The 13,005-nt window shown below is 38.4% G+C and overlaps 1 protein-coding gene across 1 annotated transcript; it reads left to right on the top strand.

Moving 5' to 3' along the window:
- Window positions 1–1,510: 1,510 nt before the first annotated feature.
- LOC131151596 (zinc transporter 4, chloroplastic-like) lies at window positions 1,511–5,593 on the top strand. Its single transcript, XM_058102852.1, has 4 exons — window positions 1,511–1,877; window positions 1,990–2,047; window positions 2,215–2,912; window positions 4,628–5,593. Exons 1-4 carry the CDS (start codon window positions 1,863–1,865, stop codon window positions 5,081–5,083), a joined length of 1,227 nt encoding a protein of 408 aa, XP_057958835.1. The 5' UTR covers window positions 1,511–1,862; the 3' UTR covers window positions 5,084–5,593.
- The last annotated feature ends 7,412 nt before the right edge of the window (window positions 5,594–13,005 follow it).

Genomic DNA, 13,005 nt, shown 5'->3' with positions numbered 1-13,005 from the left:
GTTCAAATTAAAAAAAATAATTCAAAACTAACATTTCTCACTGTCATCCTTAAAAATGAACAAAGAAAAAACTATTCCGCTTTTCACATGATTCCAAAACAAATCATCAATTGAAATAAGAATTTTAATTCTAAGCATTTTAATGTAACAAAAGAACTTTTTCTTAAAAAAAAAATTGGTAGGCATGTAACAAAGGCTCTTATGTCAAAATGAACATGGACAAAATATATGCAGCTTTTGGAATACTAAATTTAAAAAAATGGCAAAAGACACTTACCTTATTTGAGATTTGACAAAAAAGATAGAGACCTCTCTTGAGGTTTCAAAAATTTTAGAGACTTTCCTTTTCAGAGACTTTCCTTGAGATTTGTCAAAAATGTCACAAATTTTTTCCTGAGATTTTAGAAAAACCAGAGACCTCTCCTGAGATTTGTCAAAAAGAAACATACCTCTCCTAAAAAAACTTGTCTTTATGCAAAATATAAGAGGAGGTTTGTATTTTTTTGATAAACTTAAGGGTTATTAAAATTTTTTAAACCTCAGGAAAGATTCTTGGAATTTTTGAAGCTTATTTTCTGTTAAATCTAGGGGATGCTAGTATTTTTTCCAATAAAAAATAAAGTAAAAGATCAGGGAGAGTACAATTGTGGAAGGCAGAGGCACATACATAACTTTCCCTTGGGATCCCTTGTTCCATCCTCTCCACACAATGAGTGGAGTGGAATCAAAATCAACTTTTGCTTTATTCAATTTTGTGCATCAAATTTTTATTTGAGTTTGAGTTTGAACTTAGACTAAACTTTAACATACTAAATTAAGTCTTATTGAGCCAAGTTATTGAGAACGTTACTAATAATTTGGCTCTTGAAAATCTCTTATTTTGAGAAACACAAGGTTTTGTTAAATAAAAAAGTAAAAATGGACTCTTACTAATTAATATTGTCTTAAATTTTTGTTTTTTTTTGGACTCTTACTAACTAATATTATCTTAAATTTTTGTTTTTTTTACAAACTTAACTAACTTATAAGTCTTAAACATTGGTTTTATGATTAAATTAAGATTATTAAAGTTGAATTAAATAATAATATGCACAAATAGTTCCTATATTTAAGTCCACTTCAATTTGTCAAATCTTATTCGTCCTCATTAAATTTTATATATATATATATATATATATATATATAAAACTTTAATTCAAGCCTATTAAACGAGTTCTTCAAAATGTGCTCATGAGTCGAGCTTGCTTATATTTAGACCTAATGCATTTAATAAATAATTTATAAAATTGAATTTAGAAATTAGCTGTTTATAAAAGGAAGAAACCCGAAAGAATTCTTAATGAACTCTTATCAATTTCAACTTTTTGAGATTTGATTTGATTTGATTGCATCCTTATTCATGCTTCATGAATTAATTTTACTATTTTTGGACTAAACCATTAATTATTCTTATTATTTAATATTTTTTTTTGTTGAAATCAGAGAAGATTGCCGGGGAAGATGGAGAAAATTAATTAAAAAAATGAAGGAATTAGATAAATTGGAGCAGTGAGGGTTGGGGAGTGGGTAACAAATTAATGTGGGCAAGAGATGTCGACACTCTCTCCCTCATCCTCCTGCAAAACGTCGCTACTCGGTTTCTTTCCCTCTTGTAACCCTTCCATTCGTCAAACCATGTCGACATTTTCCCTCACCATTTCAAACTCTGTTCTCTTCCTCTCTCTCTCTCTCTCTTCGACATCGTCACACAGCCAAGCTTCCCCCTTTCGGGCTCCGACACCGCACCATAAAATCCCAATTACCCACGCCATTGCCGCCGTCTTACTTGCTCCTGTTTCGAATCACAACCCAAAGCTCCTCCCATGTTATTCATTGAGGTTAGCGACTCTCTCTCTCTCTCTCTCTCTCTCTCTCTCTCTCTCTCTCTCTCTCTCTCTCTGCATCGATTTATGTATCTTGTATTTGATAACAGTTTTTGGGGTTTTCTAGGATCTGCTGCCGGAGCTCTACCTCGAGCGTGTCAGAGGAAGGATTCGAGTTTTTTCAGGTATTCGCAAGAAACCTTTGTTTGATTGCCGAGAAAAATTGAGCCCAGAAAATGACAAACCCGTACTCGAATTTTTCCATTTAACAATTTCCCTTTTTCCCCACTGAATATTTCGCATGAATTGATTCTTTTTCCAATCTTGGTCCGTTTTGTTTGTGAGAAAACAGAGTCCCTTCTGAGCACGTTCTCCGAATCAATGTCGAACGCCGGTTGTCACCGCATAGAGTTAGACACCTGCCGAGACGACTCGGCCGCATTGGTACTAAAGACGATAGCAATCGCTTCAATTCTCATCGCAGGATTCGCCGGCGTCGCCATCCCCCTGGTGGGCAAGCGGCGGCGATTCCTCCGCACCGATAGTAACCTCTTCGTCGCCGCCAAAGCCTTCGCCGCCGGCGTCATCCTCGCCACCGGGTTCGTGCACATGCTCCCCGACGGGTCGTCCGCGTTGTCCGATCCGTGCTTACCCGAATATCCCTGGTCCAAGTTCCCCTTCGCCGGGTTCTTCGCCATGATGGCTTCGCTGGCCACTCTGCTTGTCGACTTCGTGGGAACTCAGTACTACCAGAGGAAGAGCGAGTCGGCACGAGCGGCGGACCGAGTCGGAGCGCAGAACTCGGTGTCCGGATCGGATATAGTTCCGATTGAGCGGGTTGACGGTGCGAAGGATTGGAACGGGAGAGTGTTTGGGGAAGAGGAAGGGGGTGGGATGCACATAGTGGGGATGCATGCGCACGCGGCGCACCATAGGCACAACCACCCCCATGGGCAGGAGGCCTGTGAGGGGCAGCACTCGCATGGGCATTCTCACGGGTTCGGAGATGGAGACGAGGAGGATGGTGTTCGGCACGTCGTCGTTTCACAGGTACCAATAATACTTCTTTTTCTACTTTTATTAGTGAGTGAACGCTTTTGGAAAGGTTCTCTGTTCTTCTCTTTGCTTTGATAGTGCAATCCACCGGTTAAAGTCTGCCGTGTAATTTTGACACATTATGATCAAACAAACGAGTTTTTTCCCATTTATCTTTTTTAAATATATATATATATATATATATATATATATATATTCAATAACATCTTTTTTGGAAAAATAATTCCAGATGTAATCTTGGAGCAGCGTCCAGAATTATTTTTTCAAAAAAAGATATTATTCATAACATACATATGAACAGTGCTCAATGTGCATGTGTGTATGCTTGCGCACTTGATGCCAGACAACTCTTATTAGGGATGCTTATGTGAGGAAGTATTCTGTGCGTTAACTGTGAAAAGAGTCATCTAGCTCACAAGGTCGCTGGATTAGTTTAGTAGCTTTGTTTTTTGGGAATTTTTTGAAGTGGGACACTTGTAAATTAAACCCATTTGGTGAAGTGGGATAATAAATTTGCTCAATTTTTCCCCCACGGAACTATTTGTTAACTTTAGCAAGTGCCTAAGGAACATTGAGGACCTAGCCTGTGGGCACGGTGATTCATCTCTTGGTCTTGGGACCCCAAGGGGTGTTATTGGTTGCCTAGGAGGCCAGAAGAAAAAAAAAAGAAAAAGAAAAAGAAAAAAAAAAAGAGAACACTTCTGGAGAAAGGAGCTTATATTTGCACTCCATCTCATCGTAGATGAAGTCAGCTCTAAATTTTTTTTCTCACTTCATTTCAGTGATTGGCCCGTGGCCACCTTTGCTCCGAGATTTCGATCAAGGGGAAATGGCAGCCTTGTCATAATTACGAGGTTATGAATTTTGAAGCATTGTCATCTCAATAACTATGACAAACCATTTCATACTACAAGGTTTCCCTTTTCCCTTGGTGTTAACATTGTATCGTATAAACATCTATCTCGAGATGTCTTGTAAAAATGCAATAGTTTTTTCATTTTCAGGAGACGTCCAAATACAGGACCACCCTGTGTTTGGGGTTTTGGAGTTCAAAATTTGGATTTGGATTTGGATTTTTGTGGATTGACACAAAATGTGATAAAATTGGATTGAGTTCTTTTTAAATCTACAAATCTAGATCCAGTGCTTGAAATCCATCATGCCAAAGGCGTAAACATATCATTACAGTTGGCAAGTTTTAAGTTGTTATCATTCTTATGCTTTTCATATTTACATCATTGTAGAATGCTCTTTTTTTTTTTTTTTTTTTTCCATGTGTCACTAATGTAAACTTTGTTTTAATTTCTTAGTGTTGGCAAAAAATATGTACACATTTCATCGTGTTCTCTGGTGTAATTGAATTTAATGATATGATTAGTTTTGCCCTCAATATCACCATGCTGCTGTAATTGGAACAGGGTATCCTTTTCTGGACTCTCGAGACAAAATTGAATTTGTCCTAAGAAAATAAATCATTGATTTTCTCGTCCTCTCCCACTTTCTGTTTTCTTTTGTTTCTAGCAAACATCGTTAAACATTTATAGTGTTACATTACTATGCAAAATGTTCGTAGGCATCGAGTATTCTTGTCACCGTCTGATTGCGTTGTATTTTTATGTTTTTCATTGAACAAATTGATCTGTTTTTTGCTGCCTAGTCAATGGTGGTGCGAGCTTCCTCTGATAGACTGACTTTATATTTGCTTGCAGATTCTGGAACTTGGGATTGTGTCACACTCCGTGATCATTGGGCTCTCTTTAGGTGTTTCACAAAGCCCTTGTACCATAAGACCCTTAATTGCAGCACTATCCTTCCACCAGTTCTTTGAAGGTTTTGCGCTTGGAGGGTGCATCTCACAGGCTCAATTTAGAACCCTCTCCACCGCCCTTATGGCATTCTTTTTTGCTATTACTACTCCAGCAGGAATTGGCATCGGAATAGCAATATCTTCATTTTACAACGCGGACAGCCCAAGAGCACTGATTACCGAAGGCATCTTTGATTCTGTATCAGCTGGAATTCTGGTGTACATGGCTTTGGTGGACCTAATTGCTGCCGATTTCCTCAGCAAGAGGATGAGCTGCAATGTAAAACTCCAAGTGGTGTCTTATTTTGCCCTATTTCTGGGGGCTGGGTTGATGTCTTTGCTTGCAATATGGGCTTGATTTTGATGGCTGTAATTTTCTCCCCCGCTCTTGAATGTTCTTTTTTTCTCTTCTCTTGTAAGAGAAACCTTAAAATGTGAAATGATTCATCATTCTTTTTTATCGGTGTAAAGCAGAAGAGTGAAGGCGGAAGGGAAGAATGCATTGTAGTAGTTTGAGCTTGTGGCGATCAGAATCTTTATTGGGTTCTCATTTATAGGAGGGTTGGGAATAAGCGTAGGCATCGAGCTTGATGCCTATGCCGCATCAAGCTCAATGTCATGTTACGGATGAAATTAAATTAATTTTTTCCATTGATAACTTCTCCCTGTAAACTTCTTTCAGAGGTAATTTTCCGTGGCTTAGTCAATGGCACACTTCACCTAAAACAGAAGCCAATGAACAGAAGCTACTTTTCCTTTGCGTACCAGCAGGAAAGAAGAAACCCATGTAGACAGCTATCTGTTGTGTTTTTCTTGTTGAACCAATCTGTTATTAAGCAATTTTTAAAGCATACTATGCATTATTTCCTCTATTTTTCTTTTGGGATGAAGGCCCAGCTGTTATGAATTCCTGCATTAGCTATATAAGCAAATACCATCGCAGCTAATCTCCAATTCAGAGGTAATTTACATAGTGTGGCTTAGTCAATGACGCACTTTACCGAAAACAGAAGAAGCCTATGAACCGAAGCTACTTTTCCTTTGCTTAACCGCAGGAAAGAAGAAACCCATGTAGACAGCTGTCTGTTGTGTTTTTCCTGTTGGAACAATCTTTTATTAAACATTTTTTTAAAGCATACTAAGCATTATTTCCTCCATCTTTCTTTTGAGATGAAGTCTCAGTTGTTACGAATTCCTGCATTGGTTATACAAGCAAATACCATCGCAGCTAATCTCCAATTTAGAGGTAATTTACATAGTGTGGCTTAGTCAATGGCACACCTACCTAAAACAGAAGAAGCCAATGAACAGAAGCTATTTTTCCTTTCCTAACGACAAGAAAGAAGTGACCCATGTAGATAGCTATCTGTTGTGTTTTCTTGGTTGGACAAATATCTTTTATTAAGCATTTTTTTTTTCAAAGGTATACTATGCATTGGTTCCCTGTTTTTCTTTTGGGGATGAAGGCTTAGCTGTTAGGATTTCTTGCATTGGTTATACAAAGCAAATGCCCATGGGCAGCTAAACTCCATTTCTACACTGCTCAGCTCAAGTCCACAGGGATTTCTGAAATATCTGCACAATTAGGTGTTTTCTCAAAATCCAAAACAAGTACTAATGCTTTAATGGAGAAGTGGGGTGTGAGTGTGGTTGTTGCCATTTGCAATTTGCATAGGAGGGAGGTACTGATGGACCTGAAGTTGAGGCATCTGTAGGTAATGCGGTTGGTGCAGGAAACTACTTGAGGACATGGTTCGTTAATCTAGACAAATATGTGACATGGTCTTGATTGACACTCAATTGGTATGAGAACCAAAATTGTATTTGACATTGGAAGTTTCAATAGTCTGGTTTGTGGTGAAACTTTATATCAATGGATTCATCATCAGTTCTGCAAGTTGTATTGAATTTTATGGTATCAAACACATTCAAATTTAAGATTTACAACTCTGCTTACAAAGACTGCAAAAGAAGACAAATATGTGACATGGTCTTGATTGACACTCAAGTGGCATGAGAACCAAAATTGTATTTGACATTGGAAGTTTCAATAGTCTGGTTTGTGGTGAAACTTTATATCAATGGATTCATCATCAGTTTTGCAAGTTGTATTGAATTTTATGGTATCAAACACATTCAAATTTAAGATTTACAACTCTACTTACAAAAACTGCCAAAGAAGACAAATATGTGACATGGTCTTGATTGACACTCAATTGGTATGAGAACCAAAATTGTATTTGACATTGGAGGTTTCAATAGTCTAGTTTGTGGTGAAACTGTTAGGAACCTGTGAGCATTCAGATCAAAGTGACACCAAGATTTTAACGTGGTTCGGTCAATAACGACCTACGTCCACGGAGCACACACCAAATATTCACTATCTCGCTGAAAAATCTTACAATTCTCACTCTCTCTCTCTCTCTCTCTCTCTTCCTCCCTTCTTCTTCTCTGCTCTCTCTGCACTGTCTATGCACACACCTATGCTATACATTACATCTTCCACAACCCTCCTTTTATAGGCTTGGAATTTAAATCGTAATTAAATAAAATAAATAGAAATGGAAGTTTATAATGAAAAGATTAATGGAGAGATAATTCCACCGCATTTCTAACTCAGCTCTTAGCTTGCAACGCGTTGTCTCCTGAATGTCTTCTGACTCCATCTCTAACAATCTCCCACTTGGAGACAGAGACGCCTCTTCAACCAGTATCATGAATAAATGATGTGCTCAAAATATGTCTTCAGGCATGAAGACCAACTGAAGTTGAGCACAACTTTAGCTTCTCCGTAGTCACCATCTTCCTATCTGCTCGATTCCTGCGGACTAATCTGATGGCTGTCATCTTCACAACTGGTGTAAAAATGCGGGTGTAGTCAATCCCTTCCTTCTGCTCAAAGCTTTTAACTACCAACTGAGGCTTGTACCTTCTGGAGCCGTCATGCTCCTCTTCAATTATGTACACCCACTTATTGTGAAGGACTTTGGGCAACTTCCACATTCTGTTGGAGGTGAGGGATTTCATCTCATCCTTCATTGCAAGCTCCCACTTGCTCGTATCTGCCACCTGACATGCTTCATCATAGCATTCGGGCTCTCCTCCATCTGTAGGAAGTAAGTAATCAATATACCTTCTGTCTGGTATATGGGACCGAGTAGATCTCCTAAGCTCCGGATTTGGAGTAGGAGACGGTGGTGCGACGATATGCTCCACTGGTTCCTCCACCTGAGGATTCTCGGTATTCTACCCAACACATTCTGAGTGGACCAGTTCTAGTCCCTTCTTCTTTAGGGCATGGGTGTTTATCTAGAAACTAACCCTCTTCCGTTTCCCGACTATACAATCCTCACACATGTCAACCTGCACTGACTGTAGACCACTCAATTTTTCCTTTGAGTGCTTCACCCTAAGTCCCTTCTTGCTCATGTGACTAAGTCGTTGGTGCCAGATGTTGCTGTCGTCATTTCCTGCAGCAACTGAAATAGACATGAAAGCATTGGAGGTTAGAAAAAGTGTTCCGCTTTTCTTACCTCGCGCAATCATTAGTACGCCCTTTGAAACTTTTCATTCATCGCCAATGAATTTCATCGTGTATCCCTCATCTGCCAGCTGACTCACTGAGATCAAATTCTTTCTCAGGTCTAGAATATACCTAGCATCCTTCAGCTTCCATACTGACCCGTTTATATTGATCTTCACAACTCCTTTGTCGATTACGTGGTAAGGTTGATCGTTGTCAAAGTACACCTTATCAAAATTACTTGGTAATCTTTGCAACATGTGGCATGAAATGAGGCTCCGGAGTCTAAGACCCAAGACTCCTGCTTGCTCTCCAAAGAGAAGATCAACATCTCATCATTCTCGGAAGCAATATTTGCTTCTGTCTTTGCTCTCGTCTCGAATTCTTTCTTCTGACTCTTGCACTGGTTCCTGTAATGATCAGTCTTTCCACAGTTCCAGCACTCAATAACTTTAGTGCTCTGAGAACCTGTGTCCTAAGTACCTCTGGGATTTCTGGATTTAGACCGTCTATGCCTAGATCTGTCACGGTTGTTTGATCATCCATGCCTGTTTCCTCTGCCTCGACTCTCCATGTTCAAGGTTGAACTCGAAATGGAGCCATGGTTCGACTGCATTCTTATTTCCTCCGTAAAAATCATGCTGGCGACCTCATCGTATACAAGCTTCGATTTTCCTGCGGAGCTACTGATGGTAGTAACAATGCCATTCCAACTTTTAGGCAACTGACTGAGAATCAGTAGGGCCCGAATCTCATTATCAAACGTTATCCTGATTGAGTCGAGTTAATCAGACAACTCATTGAAGTTGTTCAAATGCCTGCTGAAACTCTCACCTGCGGACATATTCATTGTAAATAGTTTTTTCATGAGATGTACCTTATTTGGGGCTGAAGGCTACTCGTACATATTAGAGAGCGCATCCATCAAAGACTTAGTGGATGTTATATGCTTGATCCGAGGGCTTTTCGATCAAGCAACTCCCACTCTTCCTCGTTTATGGATGTTGGCTTACCCTTCAATGGTAAGTGTAATTCCTTCCCAAATAAATAATCCTTTATCTGCATCTTCCAAAAACCGAAATTGTTTCCATTGAACATTTCGATTTTTGAGCTCTTTTCATTCGATATCTCGATTCACTAATCTAGAGATAGAATTAACTCAAATGGATAGTGTGGTTGGATCCGAAACAATCGAAAACCCTAGAAATGGTTCAAGTCACTAAAAAAACGGACCCAAAACGACTCCGAAAAGCTCAGTCAAAGTTTGGTCAAACCTGGTCAAACTTGGTCAAACTTGCTGACACGGAAGTGGGGTCCACTGATGACGTGGAAAATGTGGGACCCGCTGATGACGTGCAGCTGACGTGGAAGTGTGGGGCCGAATTGCTAACGTGGTACACTTCTGCTGATGTGGTCTGGCTGGTGTGTCAGCTGACGCTGCAACACTAACGTGGCCGGTTTTGAGTGGCGGGTCGAATCTGGGTCAAGGATGGGATCTCGGGTTAACCAGGGTCTGTGTCACTTTCCAGGTCGGGTCTGGGAGTTAACTGGGTCGGGTAGAGATGGAACGGGCGAAGAAGACGCGTGAGATGCGTTGCCGGCGCGTGGAGAGGCGTCTTGCTCCAACAAGACGCGTGTGGGCACGTGAGCGTTCATCTGAGCTCCTTTAGAGCTTCGGCTGGCATGCTTCTCTTCGTATCGATGAGCTGAATGCGATGGTAGCCTCAAAACGCAGCTTTGATCTACTGGACAGAGCTCTGAATTTCGGGATTACTTCCAATCTGGATTTTTTGCTCAAACTGAGCTCTGATACCACTTGTTAGGAACCTGTGAGCATCCAGATCAAAGTGACACCAACATTTTAACGTGGTTCGGTCAATAACGACCTATGTCCATGGAGCACACACCAAATATTCACTATCTCGCCGGAAAATCTTACAATTCTCACACACTCTCTCTCTCTCTCTCTCCCTTCTTATTTTCTACTCTCTCTGAGCTTCTCTGTGCTCTCTCTGCACTGTCTATGCACACACCTGTGCTGTACATTACATCTTCCACAGCCCTCCTTTTATAGGCTTGGAATTTAAATCATAATAAAATAACATAAATACAAATGGAAGTTTATAATGAAGAGATTAATGGAGAGATAATTCCACCGCGTTTCCGACTCAGCTCCAAGCTTGCAACACGTTGTCTCCTGGCTGTCTTCTGGATCCATCTCTAACAGAAACTTTATATCAATGGATTCATCATCAGTTTTGCAAGTTGTATTGAATTTTATGGTATCAAACACATTCAAATTTAAGATTTACAACTCTTCTTATAAATACCGCAAAAGAAAACTAGGTTAGATTTGATTTATCGAATGTCTGTTCTTAAGAATAGAATATCTATAATAGGTAAAAATATATATTGTTGCGGGATAAAATTGGTGATGACTTGCGACCGTCGCTGTAATGACCTGAATAATAGTGGGATTTAAATAATAAAGAGGAAGGAAAATGGAGACAGTAACAGAAGAAGGAAGTTGACTTCGTCAACGACATTGCACTTTGGAAGGAATAACTGAGGGGAAGCATCAAGGCTTCGTCGACGAATACAGGGGATTCGTCGACGAGGGTTTAAGAGAATTCATTGACGAATATATATTGGATTCATCGACGAGGGTTTTAGAGATTTCGTGGACGAATATAGGGGATTCGTCGATAAAGAAATACCGAGAGAGGTTTTGAGCCGGCTGAATTTCGTTGACGAGGATTGAATTTCGTTGATGAGGATTGAATTTCCTCAACGAAATTATAAAGGATTAGTCGACGAATGACGTGACTCGTTGACGAATCTAGTTCTATAAATATAGAAAAATCCGGATTTTACTTCACAGTTAAGCTATTTTTGTTTTCTCTCTCTCCCCTTCAGTTCTCTCTCTCTCTTTCTTCGATTTCAGGCCAGATTTACCTCAGATTGACAATCCGAAGCCACCACGACACTCCTGGGATAGTTCTCTACAAGTCTGGCGAAGCGGATCGTTGGTGGGGCTAAGTTGGAAACCATCCCAAATCCAGGATAAGACTTTTTACTTAATATTTGGATTTTTGACAGTTGAGGAAAGTGTTATACGCTTAGAAATACTGAACTTTAGTTCTAGCAAATATTGTTTCCAGGGTGTTGAGTTGAGAACCCTGCGGGTGCGGGGCAGATTTTCTTAGGGGCTTTTCAAGAGTCAGGTAAGGGGATAAACTAAGTTAGTTCTTTTTAAGAAAATGTTTATGTATATATATAGCATTCGATTTCAGCAAATAAATATATTTAGATATGATTTATATATTTGGGAAAATACCGTTGAAAATGATGGTATGTTGAATATGTGAAAACCTATTCAGCGTGGCATGAGTAGAATTGGTTATGAAATACTGTTTTTTGGGAATGTTGTCGCGACGTCACGGGAGCGCGTGTGCCCCGGGCGGGGAAATAAAAATCAATTAATATTTTCAGGAAAAATATGGTGTAGGAGTCGCCACTAACCTTTAGTGCGGTTAGAACACATGATTACTACCCCGTTAGGGGTAGAATCGGTCTACATTACCAGAGTTGGGGTCTAGAGTTCGGTTACGCGAGGGGAAGGTACAAGCACCCCCTACGCGCCCGTTCTTATGAACGGTACCTAATTAATTTGAAATTATCCCTAAGTTAATCTAATAATTTTTGAAATTACTCCTTTTTATGAATTTATAAATACATGTAAAAAAAATAAATAAGTAAAATAATAAATAAATAAAGTTAATATATACATATATGTTCCCTCAGAGCTTAGGGTATGTGATGCCCGAGGGCTCATACCCCCGCAATAAAATCATAGGGAATAATAAAAATCAATAAAATATCTAAGAAAATACGCTCCCAAATTTTGAAATTGTATATAAAATTTTTATAAGAAAATACTAGTATGAGAGGTTTTAATATATGGTAATAGAGTAATAAGCAACTCACCCTTACTAAAATATCATGAATGTCAAAATAAGTAATTAGATACCATATTACTATATATATATATATATATATATATATATATATATATATATATTAATATACTAAGGATACTATAATACGTCTCATCACATGTAAACATAATAGCAATACTATAATACTATCACTATATATATCAAAATACTAAAAAAAAAAAAATACCATATATGCATAGATCCTAAAAATTCTAAAAATACCATAAACAGTATGAATTAATCAAAACCCTAAGATATATACGTAATTAACATAGCAATAGGGAAGAACCTAAGGTATACGGTAGTAATGCAACAATACTAATAATCCAAAAGATACCATATTAACAAAATCATAATAATAGTTCAAAACATACCATATTAACATGAAGTAACCGAAACCCTAATTTATTATAATAATAATACACTACTTGTACCAAGCATACTACTATAAAAATAACAGAACCAATATGTATATATGTATATATATCATAGCACGTAATTACCAATGATAAATGCTACTAGAATAAAAAGGTGTATACATCATAATATTAATAACAATATAGGCCCTATATAACTTTAATATGATCATAAACAATAATATCCAATAATAGGGAAGAAATCAAACCCTAAAAAGGAAATCAATGTGTAACAATATGGAAACAATATGGAAACAATAAATACATATATATGATAATATAGAAATAGTCAAACTATGGAAATCAATACGTGATAAAATGGAAACTCTGTAAATTCAAATAA

This window comes from Malania oleifera, chromosome 3, assembly GCF_029873635.1.
Source record: "Malania oleifera isolate guangnan ecotype guangnan chromosome 3, ASM2987363v1, whole genome shotgun sequence".
Taxonomy (NCBI): Eukaryota; Viridiplantae; Streptophyta; class Magnoliopsida; order Santalales; family Ximeniaceae; genus Malania; species Malania oleifera.
Note: the sequence above shows the minus strand (reverse complement) of the source record. Positions and strands in the feature narration are given on the sequence as shown.